The sequence below is a fragment of the Pempheris klunzingeri genome, chromosome 19, assembly GCF_042242105.1.
Source record: "Pempheris klunzingeri isolate RE-2024b chromosome 19, fPemKlu1.hap1, whole genome shotgun sequence".
Taxonomy (NCBI): domain Eukaryota; kingdom Metazoa; phylum Chordata; class Actinopteri; order Acropomatiformes; family Pempheridae; genus Pempheris; species Pempheris klunzingeri.
In genome coordinates, this window is record NC_092030.1 from 5,931,361 (window position 1) to 5,948,892 (window position 17,532).

Genomic DNA, 17,532 nt, shown 5'->3' on the forward strand with positions numbered 1-17,532 from the left:
ACCCTTTAAAAATAGAGCTTGGCAGTTCATATGATAAACTATGATCAACTATTTATGACAGAATCTCCCTTTTGTATGATTTCACTCAACATAACTTCTTCTTTCAGGTCTGTAATTCTTATTTGTGGCATTTACCCCTCAGGTTTTCCAGAGGATAAACTCAGATGGTTTAATGATACATTCAAAGTATAATACTTGTTTTCTGCGATAGCTAGCATATTGTGAAGAGAGCAAAAATATAAATTAATGCCCTCAGTGAAAATATGAAGAATAGCTCAAGTGTAATATTCAAAAGCTCCTTCAAAATAACTCATTATATATTCTGCTAAATTTAGACACTGTCAGAAGAACATTTCAAAAATAAGCAAAAAATAGACTTTAAGAAAGCACGTGTACAAAGGAAATATGGTCCTGCAGTGAAAACTTTTCTCCCATGCTTCACTCAGACATTCAAATGAGGATGCAATTTGCAAGTCAGGTTTTTAAGCTGCACCCATTCACATGCAAATACTGGACGAAAACAACATCCAGCTCTGCAGCCCTTCAGTCCAACAGCCTACAATGTGGAGCTCTGCCAGTGTGGGCCACCCCTCGCTTCACATAAATGATTGAATGATAATGAATGAAAGTGGTTTTCTTTCTTTCTCAAGCAAACAAGGAAATGATGAGGGGAAAGCAGGTTATGCTGCAGCTCCGACCTATATAACCTATCAACATGAGTGAGCAGCAGTTTCTCTCATTATAAAGACATGTTTCCCTCCACAGCACCAGTAGCCTTGGAGTTTGTTTTCATTCACCGACCGAGGAGAAGGCTTCAGGCTTCAGGCGCATGGTGGGCGACTTGGCTGCGCTCGGGGTATAAATTCAGGTCAGGCTTTGCCAGCTCAAGTGAAATGTAAAACAGGAGGCAGGCAGCAGGTGAAGCGTGAACCACAGGCGGGCTGTGATAACGCCCAACCAGCGGGGAGCCATCAGCCACTTCTCCCACTTGGCCGCTATTAAGTCCAGCGTTCAGCAGGCGCAGAGCAGAGCTGCGCTTCTCACTTTCACTTCATGGCTCAGCGCTCCGCTCCTCCTGCCGTCCCCATCGCGCTGCTGCTGTTCGGCCTTGTGGCGATGCTGCTCCTCACTGTCCCCACTCAGGACGTCCAGGAGGCACCGGGGTTCATGGTAAGGTCTGCCCCGTGGGGTATTTTTGGATCACTGTTAGTCACAGCGTGTTAACTTGTCGGGATGGCGCAGGGGAGCTAAAAGGTGTCACACAGAAACCTGACACTGGGGGATTTTTGTTACTTTAGTAGCCTGGGTGTAGTCTACTCGTCTTTGCTTTCCTCCATTAAGTTCACAGCTGCACCCCACCGTGTCTTCACAGGCAGGACTTTCTCATGCTCTGCGAAGCTGCTGAGCCTTAAAGCTGTGGAAGTCCAAGGCTGATAACATAAAGTAAAATACCAAGTCAAATTTAAATTAAATGACATCTGCTCCATGTGAATCATTAATTCCCTCTACTTTTTAATTATTATTAAAAAAAAATCTAATTTATGTAGGCCTATATTATTTAATAGCATAACTATTAGATTAATACTATTGTGTCTCTTCCTGTATACTTCTCACTCACTCACTATGGATTGCTTAGATTTAATATGGTTTATATGTGGATATGCTCTGAGTTTGGCTGTTAAGCACAACATTGTGTTGTCTTTGAGATCCCTTAACCCTCTACTGCATCCACTTTTCATTAAATCAATTATCTCATCCTATTTTTAAGAAGGTTTTGGCAAAACTGTTTGCTGATGCTTGAGGGCCACGGTTTGCAGTAGACTACAGTGTGCTTCACAGAACAATGCACTGCAGACTTCATCAAGTTAATAAAAACTCTGCTTTGGGGCACTGGAGCACCTCATAAATATCTTCCTTGTTGTCCCTAAATATCCAGCTGACAGTCTATAATATGGTAAAATATACAATACAATCATAAATTGAGAGGACAAATTATTAATTCATGAGCACAAATTTATACACCAAGCGCACAAATGGCTAAATCATGCACACATTTTTTTTTTCTCCATGACACCCCCAGGAGTTTGTACATTATGTATGAAGAATTGAAGATATAAATATTGGAAAACACACCTCAATACCTTGTAAACCTTGTAAGCACATATTTGATGATTTGCAGGCCAAGACCGCTAGACTGGACTCAATTTGGAAAAAAAGACACATAAGTACTGTTTCCACAGCATTTCAGTGATTATATATCAACATGAAGTATGGCTACATTGAAATAGCCATTTAAACTGTGTTAAAATAACAATAAGATAAACAAAGTTAGATCTAGTTTTAACCTAAATACCATTTTACTTGCAACTCAACCTCAGTGTTACTGGATGCCAAACCTGTTTACTGGATGGCGAAATTAAAACTGAAATTCACATGCAAAGAAGTGAAGTGGTCTTTGCATTTTCAAACCATCGCTCTTCTATAGTTTATTATCACTGTATTTATTAGTGTGTGTTTGCCTATCAGAGTGCTTTCATCAGTAACACTGAGACATACTGTATACACACACGGGTGACCTCCTGGCTGACATACAGCTAAACTATACACTGCAAAGTGGCCTCATTGTAATGAAACAGATAATATCAAAGGCTTAACCTGTGGAGCAATCTGGTGATTTAAGAGATTGCAATACATTCAGAATGGAAATGAAGGTCTAATGAACAGACAGCCTGATAAATAACTATTTAGCCTTACATCTTACAGTAATTGCCAAGACAACTCAGCTGAAAAACCTGAAAGGCATTAAACTGTAGTCCGGTGCTGATTTGGCATTCAGAGCAGGATTGCAGTGCAGGTCAACTCCAGCTTCTGTTCCCTCTGCTCCCTTGTCTTTGTGTTTCCAGCTAAATATCCCATGGTCTCCTTTTCAGTACAATGTAACTGCCCTTTCACTCAGTAACAATGCCATCACCCACAAGGATACAAAAACGACACAAATGGGTTTATTTTTTTTTTAGTTTTGCAAGGAGACGAGTGCAACAGTCCCCAGAGTTTATCAAATGAAGGGACAAAACAGATCATTAGAGCTCCTCTGTGTTTTTGGCAAATGTTAGAGCGAGCCCTCACAAGTGACTGCACAGCAGTAATGAGGAAATATTATGAGAGATAGTGAGGCACGCTTCCACATGATGTTACTGGTCACCAGTTATACTTTTTGAGATTTGAGAAGATATGTGTGGAAGAATGTGTATTTTTATCTAATTCTGCACGTGGATTTGTGTGTGTGTGTGTGTGTGTGTGTCCGGTCCGTTTCTTTTGGATTGTTAGTCACATGCCTTTCTGCATGGCTGGATTTCTACAAACTGTGAGCGCTTCCTTTCATTTAAGCTGAGATTAAAGTTGCAGTAATTTAATATTCTACATTCTAGTGAACATGTTTTCTGTTAAAGTTACTTTGCATACATACTTGATATAAATACTGGGAAATTATATTGACGATGTAGAATTATCCCCCCAGTTATGCACACTAATTTTCAGTTCCTCATGTGGTAGTGAAGTTTTATGATAGAGACAGCATCCATAAGCGCTAAGATGCACCGGAGGTTTCAGTTCCCACCACTGTCACCCGTACCACTACACTCAAAAATTCTTGAATGGATCTAAAGCTCACTGCACTCATCAAAAGAAAAACAATTGGATGTGTTTTATCTTACTCATATCTCCCATATCTTATCATTTATGACTTCTAATAATTCCAAGATCTGTGTCACTGTGTCATTATTGTAACATTTGCATCTCTTAGCTATTTGAGATCCACCTCTAATAATTATAAGATACAGATATTCTAATTATGAGATGCTGAGTTGTCGCTCTTTGGTGAATGCATTTCCATAACAAGGACAACTTAGACAACCTAATATTCTTACCATTAGGAGGCAAACATTTCCAAAGTTGCTAAAAGGGCAACAAAATGACCATCTATAACTACTTCTAATCATAGCTGCCAAAACAATAAAAGACAAAACAGAAATGATGAGGACAATACAAAGAAGTGGTTAAAAGTGGCAGGGCAGTGAAATGTAGAATGTGTGTCATCAGCACAGCAGGGAGAAGAATTGTGCTCATGTATTATTTGGCCAAGTAAGCTTGAAAATACAAATTAGAAGGGGACCAGCAAACAGGGAGCGCATGATCTAGTTCAGCATACACAACATACTTCTATACACAACTTTTGTGTGTAGCAACCAAAGAACAATTTGCCTCTGACAGCAGGCCTAAGATGGTCTTGGGATAACAACGTACAATGTTCATGGATACATTGGGCCCCGCAGGACCCAACACACATCTTGCAGATCCACTCGATTTAAACATTTCTGCAGGCAGTCAAAAGGAAAACATTTCATGTAGCTGTGTTGTAAAATGGACTCCCCTTTTCAAGGTTGTCTTTGCAATTATTTTTTAGAAATGTTAAGTTGTCTCTATGCTCAACCCCCTTCTTTGAACGTTTTTTTTTGCCCGTTACTCTCTGTAGTATGGGATTGTCCTGGATGCTGGATCTTCACACACAGCTTTGTATATATACAAGTGGCCAGCAGACAAGCAGAACGGCACCGGTGTGGTCACCCAGCACAGTGAATGTCATGTTAAAGGTAAGTGTCAGCACAGAAAAAACACGTTTCGCATATCAAACACTTTGGTAACAATACTCCTACTTATAGGCCTGGGAGATGGACAGCGTCTGCAGTCAGCTCACATATAAGACATGGACGTGGCCACCGAGACGTCATCCATTGTTTTGTGGACTGTCGTTTTGAAGCTTTGAGTTTGGCCTCATGGCGGTCGCCATCTTGATTATTTTGGAGCCAGAAGTGGCTTATATTCCACGAAGACCACCTCTGATTGGTTAGTCAGAAGGTAGTCCCATGCGAAAGCATACTCTGCTTTACAGCTTATTTTACTCTAAATGGGAGCTTAATTTACTATATCAACATAAATTAACAGAAGACTAGAAGATTTGGAAAGACTTCCATTCAATCTGACTTCTTTTTGGACCCAGAGAAGTCGTCCCCTTTTGGCCATTAGAAAGAATGCAGATTTAAGGCACCTCCACATTGGCTTCACTTTTTCAGACCCAGAGGCTACGTCCTCTTCTTTTATACAGTCTATGGTTCACAACAGTTACAACACAAGACAACCTAGAGTTATAGTAAAAGTACAAAACATCCATGAAAATGTTTTGAACCACTGCTGCAACACTTCTCCACTGTTCATCCTTATTTTTAGTATGTTGTTGACAGGCGTAATTTTTATCAAAATATGGCTTCTGTTTGATGCTAGTACAATTAACTGCCTGTTGCTCACCACAACCAGTAGCAAGCAGCTAAACACATAGATAGAAGCTTAGCTATTATAAGCTTATGTTTTGTGCATGCTGGCTGTCTGTCATGGTGCATTCGGACAATTAATGGAGCCAGATTTGTTGCACCTGTGTTTTTCCTGCTATGACAAACCAAAATGTCTGCTGTGAATAATGTCTGCTATGGTGAAAATGTGAGTGGTTGAAACATACTGTGCATACAAATTGACAGAGGAAAGTAGAATATGCTGTTTGAAATGCTTTTATAGACGATATAGTCGTAAATACCGTTTATGTCAGAGATCCAACACCCAAGTTTTAATTACGAATGCCAAAGTCCACCATTCAGTGTAATTAAGGCAAAATCAATATTGTGCTAATGGCCATGCGCAGTATTGTTAACCTTTACTTGACTCTGCAATCACATAACTGTTCCATTGCTGTTTTCCATCCCACATTAGCTGCATAGCTCCACAATCGTTGTGAATCACCTGAGTTCAGCTGCTATCCTCTACAAAAGAACAAGTTACAAACCTCACAGCCTCCTTGCAAGCCCTCACAGTGTGAACCTTTTATATTCCAAACACTGGTTTTTGGAGGACTATACCTTTAATGTTCTGATAGTGAAATTATACCAGGAATATGCGTTCGGTATGACCCCTCCACTTCTAATGCTTTGGTTACTTTAAAACTGACAAATTACACTGTAGAAACACTTGTTATGTTTGCCAGTGGGTGACCTGATATAGTGTTTCTTTTGAATGGATGATATTCCCGCAGCACAGCAAGTGGAGCTAATCTTTGTCTCAAGCCACTATGAATCAGGAATGAGTCAGAGTTGAGCTCTGTGCTTTGCCACTCCTGTCCTGCCAATGGGTCATGTTGTTTCTTGACTTGACATGATAAACACACATTAGTCATGAACATGGTGTTTACATTGTCATGTTTCATAAGAGTAAAATGCCCCAGTCAGACATGAACTTTGATCCTTAGATGATTGTCTGAGAATGATATGCAAAATTACAAATGCCTAAATTAAACTCAGATAATTATTGTTTATGAAATCTACAATCAGGGACTCATGGTAACAGTAAGGAACAATGAATATCTTATTTCAAGTTGATTTGAGTCAACAAAAGCAACGTATATGTCCACATTGATTAAATTCACCCTCAGTTGAGTGTGCTCAGACACTTCTAGTCTTCTAGGTACGACCATTTTTCCTTATGACGTCCGTCACAACAGTTAGCGTTGCTTTATGCTAATACAAGAACCTGATTATACATTTCTATGATGCAATCAGATGTTTTTCTTTTGTTTTTAATGTTCATCACTCACTTAGGCGGAGGGATCTCCAGCTATGCAGGCCAGCAGGGAGCAGCGGCGCAGAGCTTAGAGGCATGTCTGAACCAGGCAGTGAAGGATATCCCCAAAGAAAGACACCAGCTCACACCTGTGTACCTGGGAGCCACAGCTGGCATGAGGCTTCTGCAGTGAGTCAGTGTGTCTGTCAGTCTGTGTCACCAGACTGTCCCTGTCTGTGCTTATTTTGCTCTGTTTCATTGGTTGTCTTTCACATACTGTGCTTCACCGCTGTTCTAGCTCTTTCTTCTTTCTGTAGTCTGAAGGTAATGCTCCAATAAGGAATTTCCTCTGATAATGTGGAGCCTTTTTGAGCAACTAGGTATATTTAACTTAGCTGGTGTTACCAATAACTGTAAAATAGCCTAGTTAGTTATGGCAAACAATATCACTTGTCATATTGTATAAATGAAGCTTTTTTCGCTAAATCTGCATACAGGTGGACTCACAGGAGTTACACCAACATGTTACACCACCCAATTAGCTTGCATGTCTCATCTTGTACATAACATACTTCCAAATTTGCATACAGAGCTGCCTGTAGCATGTGTCTGTTAAGATATGAGTAGTAAAATGCACAGTATAGCTGTCCTCCAATACATACTGCACAGTACTCAAAATAGCAAAGTACGGCAAGCTGGTGCCTCTAGATTTTCTGTGCCACAGCAGTGGTACAGTCTATTTACTCATTTTATAGTAATTAGAAATAGGTAGTATGTTGTGAGCAGAACTGAACTAGCTATGGCTTTGCAGTTGTGAACATTCCTTCCTTCTACTCTAGTTAGCAGTTTAGACAGTGTGACCGCACATGAAGCTCTAAGAGCACAGAGTAGAGGCCCTGTCAACATCCCTGCATGTGAGGTTTGACAGCAGAAAACAGCTGTCCAGGCACTCAGCCACAGGTGAATATTATGTAAATCACGCAGTGCAAACATGTCTAAAAACTGCAGTTTGAGTGATAGGCAAGACACAGCCTGTCTATTTATATCTGCTCTCACAACATTCATTTCCACTTGTAAAATGTATGTAACTCCATACATTGTACGTATGCTGACTAAATTAACTCTTGCTAACACTCTTTCCATCACTTCTCTTAATAGCAGTTGCAGCTGAGGCCTTATTTTGCACTGCTGCTCACAGAAATCTTTGAGATGCAAGTGTAGAAAGGCGTGACTAAAAACTGTTTGCATGATTAAAATGCAATTAAATTAAAGAGAGATATCGCCTGTAGCTGTCTTTTCGGACAGCTGCAAATGCCAGCTTTATCTGGGTCACAACCTTTATAGTTGTAGAGGTCTGGAGTCAAACCTGAAGCACGGGGCAGTAATAGTGAGAAATAAGCAAGGTTTATGAAAACTGCGTCAAATGTAACATTTCATTCATACAACCTCTAACCTCTGACTGAACACCCATAAATGTTACCTACTGCAGCTGTAACTTGTAACATTGTGGTGAAGGTGAAATGTGACTCTTGTTTTTATCTACCAGCATCTCCAGCCCGGAGCAGTCAGTTCAGATTCTGCAGGAAGTGGGCCACAAAATCCAGTCGTACCCCTTCAGCTACCAGGGGGCGGCCATACTGAGCGGTCAGGAGGAGGGGGCGTACGGTTGGGTCACCGTCAACTATCTCTTAGAGAACTTCATAAAGGTACCATAATGCAGATGGAGTTGATGGATGTTTTTTGTAGTGAAGTCACTACAGAGTTAAATGATGAATGATGAAAAGCAACTTTTTAGAATAATTTCCCATTAAGTAATTAAATGATTTTCTAATATTTGTCCAGTTTTTGCACTTGATTGTTGCAAAGATATCTGACTGCAGGTGTTGCAGCTTACTTAGAGGGTGACTGATGACACCTAGTGGCCTTACCTACACTATTGAGCATTTATCAGTATTTCCTCAAGTGGCTGCTTGTTATCAGCTTGTTAGTGTGAATGGCAGCTGCTCTGAAGATGATGAACGGCCCTTTATCTTCTGCAGCTGTTTCCTGTATTCCTATGTTATTTCTCCGCAGTATAGCTTCGTGGGGCACTGGCTCAGCTCCGGCAGGCCCACAGTGGGAGCGCTCGATTTAGGCGGGGCGTCAACCCAGATAACATTTGCGACTCAGGCGAAGGTGGAAGACAAACAGGACATGATAAAGCTGCATCTTTATGGCCTGGAGTACTCTCTGTACACACACAGCTTCCTTTGCTATGGCCAGGACCAGGCACTCAAGAGACTGTTAGCTCATATAGTGAAGGTACTGTAATATAACCTATTATTCAACGTATCAACCTATTATTAACTTTGTCATCATATATAGATGTAGTGGTTACACACCTTCTTGAACTACTGATATTACAGCACAGGAGGGAGAGAGTGAATAATACCTTTAACCTGATATATATTAACGTGTTTTCTATGGCCAGGATCCAGATCCTAAATCCAGACATTATATTTATAACAGAGTTTATTGCAGTATGTTACTCTCCCAATAAAATCAGCCATAATGACGTTTGGTATCACATATATATATACAAAGCACAATTCTACATGTGTATTTTAAAATTATCAGCAATGATAGCACTAATACTAATGATATCATTCTGTATGTCTGTCTCTCCTGCAGTCTCAGGGTTACCCTGGCTCAGTCACTCACCCCTGCTATCCTGCAGGCCACAGTAGAACTTTAAAGTTGAACAGTATATTCAGCTCTCCGTGTACAGAGAAGTACAAACCCAGCTCGTACGAGCCCCAGGCATCTCTGCTGGTACAAGGCAGCGGCCATTATGAACACTGTCTGGGCAACATGTCTGAGATCTTCTCCTTCGACAGTTGCCCCTTCTCCCAGTGCTCCTTTGACAAAGTCTTCCAGCCAAATGTCACCGGTAGCTTCATGGTAAGAATGACTGGAGGGAGTAGATGATGCAGAGGGATTACAGACACTGTTGTAGCATTGTACACTAAAGGTCAGCCTGCACACAAGGGGTACAGACACAGTGTTTGTGATGCTTACAAAGTTGGCATTTTTTTTTTTACCATTTTCAGAACCACCGAAATGCCAAACTGTGTTCTGTATGCTAAAAAATATATGCGTAGTGAACATTACTGTACAGCACACAAACACAAATATAAAAGATGTTTAGGTGTGGAAAATTTCAAATGGAAATATCTGGGCATAATGGATAAAAGAACTCAAGAATTCCTTCATTAAAAGTAGCAACGCCACAATATAGAAATATTGCATTACAAAGAGAAGTCCTGCATAGCAGCAAAATGTGTATAACTAGCAATATAAAACTAAGGAATAGTCTCTCTCAGTAATTTATATATAGATATAAAAGTTGTAGCCCCATTTATTCGCATATGTATATAATCAACTGTAAAATCAATCAAAATTGAAGAAATGCAGTGTCTGTTTTTAGTGTCTGTATTTATATCAGTTTGCTATGTTTATAAAACCACATGTTTTGCATGCAAACCAATCACTCCATCTTTCAGTTGCTTTGGGCCGTAGACACACAGGCTGTCCTCATTATTTATGTGTCATTCTATTGTTCTCATAACTAAATCATTTTCAATGTACTATTAATTGCCCCAGTCTGAGTTCTGTATTTTCTATGTCATCAGGCGTTCTCTGCATTCTACTACATGCACTCCTTCCTGCTGCGTATCACTGGCATCTCTGTGATCACTCCTTCACAACTGGAGGAGGCATCCAGAACTGTATGCGGGATGACTTTCGATCAAGTAATGTTCTTTTCTATTCATGTTCTATTTATGCATGATATCTGCTTTGTTTCTGTGCATGTGTGGAGTGCTGTAATGTATGGTGCTGGGGTGTGCAACATGTCTTTAACATATCCTTTTAATTGCATGAATAACTTTAATTTAAGTTTAATAACTCACTTTGTCGATGTGAAAGTTAGTTTCCTCAGTTGCCATCATCAGGTTGATTCTTTAGTTTGTCCAATACTTCGGTTTGTGACCAAATACATGCAAAACTATTGACATTCCCATCAGCCTCAGTCGTGCTTTATGTTTAAATATGCTGATTACAGCTAACCACTAAGAACAATTATTCTAGTTTTATTTATTCATTGTATTCTAACATCTTAACACCGTCTTGGTTTTTCTTACAGATGTTGCTTCTAGCTCCAGAGCAAGAGTCTCGTTTGCAGGATTACTGTGCTTCTTCTGTGTTTGTTAAAATTCTCATGATGAGGGGATACAGCTTTGATGAGAAGACGTTCCCGCGCATTTCCTTCCAGAAGAAGGTGAGAGCTCATCACTCTACAAAAAGGCTTTCCACAATGCTCATTTGCAAATTCCAAGAAATAAAGACCCATTTCGCACTAACTTGAGGTAAACGTTTGCTGCTGCCCCCCCAGGCAGGGGACACCTCTGTGGGTTGGGCCCTGGGCTACATGCTCAGTTTGAGCAATTTGCTGCCGGCAGAGAGAGTGGGGCTGAGGAAGGCCTTGACCCCGGGAGTGTGGGGAACGCTCATCTTCCTCTTTGCCCTCCTGCTCGTTGCAGTCCTCGTCTTCATTTTACTCCGACTTCGTGATGGGAAGAAGAAAGGAAGCAGTGAAAGCAACATCTAGATACTGCAACAACATAGAAATACATAGAATAGAGTCAGAAAACAGTATGACGGTCAGGCTTGTGTTGGCTCTGTACTCCAGCACATTGGATCTGAAATTACAATGACTATGAGGTTGAAGAGCTGAATTTGTCTTCAGGGTTAAGGGCATAAACAACGCAGGAACTGCTTCTCTTTTTAAAACAAAAGTAGGTAATAGAACAGAACAATGATCCTAAACATGGAGACTGTGCTGTATATTCACTGACTGCAAAGGATTTATTTTACTGGCTCCACAATGTTGGAATGAGCTCAACAACAGAAACCTCGAGGGATCTTAGAAGAAAACAAAAAAATAAATATATATATATTATTAACTCTTGGGGTTGTGTCTACATAGGTGAGTGCACCTATTGTAGGTCATTTTGGATAAAAGTGTCAGCTGAATAAATGTAATGTAATAGAAGAACCACAATTGCATAATTGATAATGACTATTTGGAGTTATGTTAATTTGTCCAGTTACTCTCTGTTTCCTAAAAGGACTGCATATAGAAATTACTTTAAAGCTAAAAGTCAGGGCTTCATACTCCTTCTGTTCTCCAGTGTGCTGCAGTGCAGAGCCAACACAATAAGAACATGGCACTGGCTAAATACTGCCTGACTGTCCTGTAGGTTTAAGAACATAATACTCCTCTGGTGGCATCGAAGAGGTCTGAATGTAATTTTTATTCTTGAACAGTGAAACCAATCTTTGGTTGAATGGAATGTAAAATATTCCAGCTTTTTTTTTTTGTAGAAAGTATGACTGTAAACCGAGGCACTGTTACAGTGAAATGAAACACACTATGGAGATAACTATCAGTTTAATTTGTAAGAAGTCACTGTTTTTCAAGATGTTTTTCAGGTTGCTGTTTTTTTTAATCCACATGATAACATTTCAAAAGCCCATCTACTATATTTTTTAGAAACAAGTTAGTGTCACTACTGTTTTTGATTGTGTTTTTTAAATTACGTACTCATTCCACATATTTGTCAGTTGAGTCTTAACAGAGTGTGAGAGGATGGGCAGACACACACACACACACACACACACACATCACAATGCCTAGCACTGCATTAAGGACTTCTCCTGGCTCTGATTGGCTGTTTTCATTCAGGCGCAGTGGATTCTTGCAAATAGTGACAGTTTCAAAAAGCTGACAAAAAGCTATTTTTATAAAAGTTACCAACTGAACCTTTAACTTAATTGAATAATCAGTAACATACACACATAATGAATAGCGGCAGTTATGCATTATATGAATATTATTAACATTTGTTGACTGAAACAGTCTCTGGGATCCTTAAAGCTGTTTAGGTCAGTGTTTTCAGAAACATGTAAACCTTGTGTTTCACTGAGGAGGTAATTAACTCATTTTGGCACACTTGAAAGAAAAAGCTGAGTTTTAGTTAGTAAGAACAGAGAAACATTCCTGTAGTATTTCAAGATATAATGGTCAAACTTGTGTTTTCACAAATATCCATATTCATACGGGTTGCTATCTGATAGAAGAGAGCTTTTGAGCTTTTCATACACATTTTATCGTGTGAATATCTACCATAAAATGTAGGATGACACAGTAGTTGCTGATACAGTAATTAAGTTAGAGTATTACATGCAATTGAAAATTCAGAAAGAAATGATACTTTATTAATTTATTGAGCAAAACTCGCTTCAGATCTGCCAAAATACTTTATCTTGATATTTTTATTTTTTGGCAGTTACACAGGTGTTAATCATGGATTCAATAATTGATCCCAAATACTTTAATATATACTACAGACAAAATGTCCACACGTCTTTTTACAGGACAAGTAGCATCTGTTTTGAAATGAAATCTAATACATTGTCGCTGCAGCAAATAACTATGTGTCTGAAGTAATGATCAGTTTAGGTTGACACTGAGTCAGAAAGATGTTGATTCACTTCATTTCTGAATCTGACATATGTGATGTTGTTGCACTGCCCCCCACATTACAGGCCTGAGGTGAACCATTTAACAATTGAACCCTCCAAACTTATCAATTGCATGAACGAATATGGATCATTTTACCCAAACAGGCTCATTAGTGGAATTAAATCTTAGCATTTTCTGCATTTCAAGAAGTTTGCGCTGTAGCATAGCCTATATACATTCCAATAAGTACCAGGTATGCTGGCATAAAAATGGTCCTGGTGAAAGTTGGTGCCATTTACTGTATATCGCTTTCAGCTCATTCAGTCAACGTTTGATGAAACAACTGTGACCATAGATTAAAAGAATTTATACCATAACATTTTTGCTGGAAGTAGCCATATTAAATATGGAGGTAATATTGAGTCATTGTGAATGTTTTGTCACCATAACATTACATTTCTCTCTGTGTGGCCATGTTACATGTTTTACCCCAGAATACAAAATAAAATTGTTTTGTTTTTTCCTTCGTACACGGAGGTTACAGCGTTTGTCCTTTCTGTTAAAAGAAACTACTACTATACTACTATAATTACTATGTAGTGCCTTTTCCTTCGTCGTCCGCTGTGCACTACAACTACCTAAATGCTTTGCTTCACGGAAGTATGCAGCTAGTTCTGATGACTTCCGCTACAGTCGCATTGCCTTCAGAATAAAAGCATGAAACACTTTTAAATTAATGTAATACTATCTTTAATCGTGCTACCCTCTCAGTGAATATACAGATCAGTCATTGGTATCAGTAAAATACTCAAAAAGTTACAATATGAAACGAATTGAGGAAATTAAGGGCAATAAAGGTAGTCTTGAGTAGTTTGCACAATCAAAATGGCAAAAGCCATACAAATATGATGAATAAGTGCAAGGGATGAAGGGGAGCAAGAGGCTTATACAGATTTCCCCACATGTCAGAAAATACATTTTCATGTTTCATTTCAGAGACACTGTCTCTGTGTGTTGGCCCTGTGATCGGCTGGCAACCAGTCCAGGCTGTACCCTGCCTCTCGCCCGAAGTCAGCTGGGAAAAAAATTAATTCTATTATAGTATTATGGTAATTCTATTCTATTATAGTAGAATACATAGACAGCCATTTCAGTTTTAATTCATCCTGATCTTTGCTCCATCACTATCACATAAACTGTTTTAAGACAACTTAACTGTGATCCCAAGACCCCATCACATCACTGCTGGGTGTGGAAACAGGTGCGACAAAGGACCTTTCTGACCACAGTAAACCATAAACATTGCATTTCAACCTTTACAACTCTTTACAGAGTCTCTTGACAGCAAGACTCAGTGCTTGCTCCATATGGCTTTTATTTTGAAAGCTATAACCGGAAGCTTCCTTGTTGTTACTGCATGGCGGAATAAACGCGACAGTGGACGGACTGAGTTCAGTTATAGCGTGTTTAAGTCGCTCCATTCACATTTACGTCAAAACAAAAGTTCCTGTCAAAGCTATACAGCTTTAGCGTAGACAAACACGGAGTCTGTAGCTAACATTTTCGCATTTAGTCTGTTAGCTTGTTTGCTAACATCAGTAGGGTCGCTGAGGGGTTTGGAGATGTGCACACAGACCAAGGCTGCAGCCCTGATGGCCAACATACAGCGGGCTGACATCGACCCGTCCGGCGTGTTCAAGTACGTCCTGATAAGAGTTCACAGTAAAGAGGAGGGAGACGACTCGGAGATAGATATAGTCCGAGGATACGGCTGGGCCGAGTACCACGGTGAGTCCGGGCCACTAGAACCACAGAGGGTCCGCCCCAAACACTACACCTGCACCCAGTGTCCAGTGTATAAGGTCCATACAAAGGGATGCATGGCCTAACGAGGCTACTATGACCATGATCACTTTATTACACCCAGCTAAAATGAATGCAACCATTCTCAAATCTGCCTGTTTTGTAGTAACAGCAAGTTCCAGTGCTGTCTTTTCAATTCTGGCCAATGTGAATCTAGTTAGATGTAAATGAGGATTATGCCTTTAAGTGTGCAGTTTGATAGCATCACACTGTCACCATTAGATATGGTAACATGTGAAAGTGATATTCACACATTAAGGTGTTGGTTTGATTTCAGTGTGTCTCCAAACATGAAAATCAAATTGTAACACTAATGTGTTTCTCAAATTCATTCAGCTAATTCAGAAGAAAGGCCAAATAATTGTCGTCTAACACGCTTCATTCAGTTATGACAAGGTAAACATGCATAAAAAGGAAATTCAAACAATGTGTGTTGCATTTCACTTTACTTTTCTGTGTGTAATTTGTTTGAATTTAGGTCATTTAGACCTCCCGTAGGACCTGCCCAAACCTGCATGAATTAAAAACAGTAAAGTAAATTAATTTCCACTCATCAGTTTGTATCTTAAGTAAAGAACATTTGTGTTTATCTAACAAGTCATCAGCCTCTTCAAAAACACCAGATGGAGGTGGTCCATCTGCACAGCAAGCAGCCATTTGCTGCTTTAACATATTTTATGCACAGTTGGTGATTCAAACACTAGCTGTCTCATTCAAAAGTTTAAAAAAAAAAAAAGGATATTGTGTTTAAGCCGAAATCTAGTTGTTACTTACAAAATTAAATTGATTATGTATTGATTCCAAGATATGTGAATAAATGCTGAGTAGACTGTCTTTTCCATTGTTTTATTGCAACAGTGTTAATGAATGGCTCACCTGTCACATACCTTCTCATGCAGCTGATATCTATGACAAGGTTTGTGAGGAACTGGAAAAAGGGGGCCTCCTGGACTGCGAGTGTGTCGGCGGAGGGAGGATCAAACATGATTCCCAGGCCAAGAAGATCCATGTCTATGGATACTCCATGGTGAGAGAAAACTGACATTATGTAGACAATAGCATAACATAGAGTAAGGTGCCATAGAACCAAAACTATAAAAGAGGCAAAAAAGGTGCTGATGATTCATGATGGGTTTGTCACTCCAAGCAATCCCTTTCATATTATCATTACATTCAGAGTTAAATGCTAACTATTTAAGCTTAAATAGATGGTTATTTTCTAACTCAAATGCAATATTTATGTGGTACTTTTCATCACAGGGATTTGGAAGAGCAAACCACGCAGTAACTACGGAGAAACTGAAGGCTCGGTATCCAGACTATGAGGTGACCTGGGACAATGAAGGATACTGAACTGAACTATGACCGGACTCTGTTGGACACCCTCTCTCCTGGACTGACATCGCACTTACCTGTTAGGCCTCATGAGAACGCAGAGCATATGGTTAAAGACTAAGACTGTTTGTCACATTTTTACTCAATTTGGATCTAAATCACACACAGTTATTCCAGTGAAATTTAGAATTTCAGTGTGAAATCTAATCTGAAATTCTAAAATAAATAAATGATCATGACCGTTTTGCGTCGTTGCTTATCTTACAGCTGCTTTATTCCTGCCAGCTAAGAATTATAACCTGCTGACAAATGTGGCCATAAATAGATACGATTAACTTGAGGACCTGCCAAGATTACTGAAGTGTGCTGAGGTTTTTCAAAATCATTATATACTGGAAATATTGCCAGACAGAGGATATGCTGTTGATTTTTGCATTATTAGTATTTGTAATTGAATTTGGCAGGAGAGACTATGTGGAGTCAGATGGGGAGGGGGGGCAGGCTGTGAATACAGAGGGTGAGAGAGAACAGAGAGACGAGGACGGAGAGAGAAATGAGCAAAGAATGTTGTGTTGAAGACGTAGTGAATAGGAGGATATGAGAGAGGGAGCAGACATACTGTGGATCATTCATTGCAACATTTGACCTGATTCACATGTATTATTGCTTAACAGATAATATATTTAATTGCTCTCCAATGCTCTTTAAATGCACATATTTAGGGAAATCATTTTTTTCAGGTGGGCATGTCCCTGAAGCCCTCTAGCAAACTCAGTATTTCTAAAACCCTGCATATAGCCACGAGTCTATCTAACCATCAAAAGTTTAAAAAAAATGCCTTCAAACTACTTTTTTTGTTTACATGTTGAAATGTGTTGCCAGTAAGCTAGTGACAGTCAGTCTAAAAAGCAGCTGAGTTACAGTGATGTTACAGAGCTCAAAGCATTTCTTTGACACCTCCCTCTTAGGAGAGAAGTAGAGAAGCGTGAACATAGAAGTCAACATCAATGACAACACAGTCTATTGAGCTATTTTTTTAGGTGATTTTAGCTCTGCTGCCAACTGTGTCTACTTCTGTAATTGTTCAATAAACAGTACTGCAGAGAAAA

General features: G+C 39.5%; 2 protein-coding genes across 2 annotated transcripts; both read left to right on the forward strand.

The window, feature by feature from the left end:
- The first annotated feature begins 1,053 nt into the window (after positions 1-1,053).
- entpd2b (ectonucleoside triphosphate diphosphohydrolase 2b) lies at positions 1,054-11,409 on the forward strand. The gene is made up of 9 exons (XM_070850774.1): positions 1,054-1,170; positions 4,532-4,649; positions 6,699-6,849; positions 8,207-8,366; positions 8,734-8,961; positions 9,331-9,600; positions 10,332-10,451; positions 10,844-10,978; positions 11,093-11,409. Exons 1-9 carry the CDS (start codon positions 1,054-1,056, stop codon positions 11,306-11,308), a joined length of 1,515 nt encoding a protein of 504 aa, XP_070706875.1. The 3' UTR covers positions 11,309-11,409.
- A 3,230-nt stretch (positions 11,410-14,639) lies between these two features.
- phpt1 (phosphohistidine phosphatase 1) lies at positions 14,640-17,521 on the forward strand. The gene is made up of 3 exons (XM_070850385.1): positions 14,640-15,013; positions 15,988-16,115; positions 16,349-17,521. The coding sequence occupies exons 1-3, from the start codon at positions 14,848-14,850 to the stop codon at positions 16,439-16,441; spliced, it is 387 nt and encodes a 128-aa protein (XP_070706486.1). The 5' UTR covers positions 14,640-14,847; the 3' UTR covers positions 16,442-17,521.
- The last annotated feature ends 11 nt before the right edge of the window (positions 17,522-17,532 follow it).

What these genes read in the sequence shown, in the direction of transcription:
- entpd2b (XM_070850774.1), top strand. Translation starts at nt 1,054, where the DNA reads ATGGCTCAGCGCTCCGCTCCTCCTGCCGTCCCCATCGCGCTGCTGCTG. An exon ending in AGGAGGCACCGGGGTTCATG is followed by an intron (nt 1,171 to 4,531) that starts GTAAGGTCTGCC and finishes TACTCTCTGTAG; the next exon opens with TATGGGATTGTCCTGGATGC. An exon ending in ATGTCACCGGTAGCTTCATG is followed by an intron (nt 9,601 to 10,331) that starts GTAAGAATGACT and finishes CTATGTCATCAG; the next exon opens with GCGTTCTCTGCATTCTACTA.
- phpt1 (XM_070850385.1), top strand. Translation starts at nt 14,848, where the DNA reads ATGTGCACACAGACCAAGGCTGCAGCCCTGATGGCCAACATACAGCGG. An exon ending in CGGCTGGGCCGAGTACCACG is followed by an intron (nt 15,014 to 15,987) that starts GTGAGTCCGGGC and finishes CTTCTCATGCAG; the next exon opens with CTGATATCTATGACAAGGTT. An exon ending in ATGTCTATGGATACTCCATG is followed by an intron (nt 16,116 to 16,348) that starts GTGAGAGAAAAC and finishes TTTTCATCACAG; the next exon opens with GGATTTGGAAGAGCAAACCA.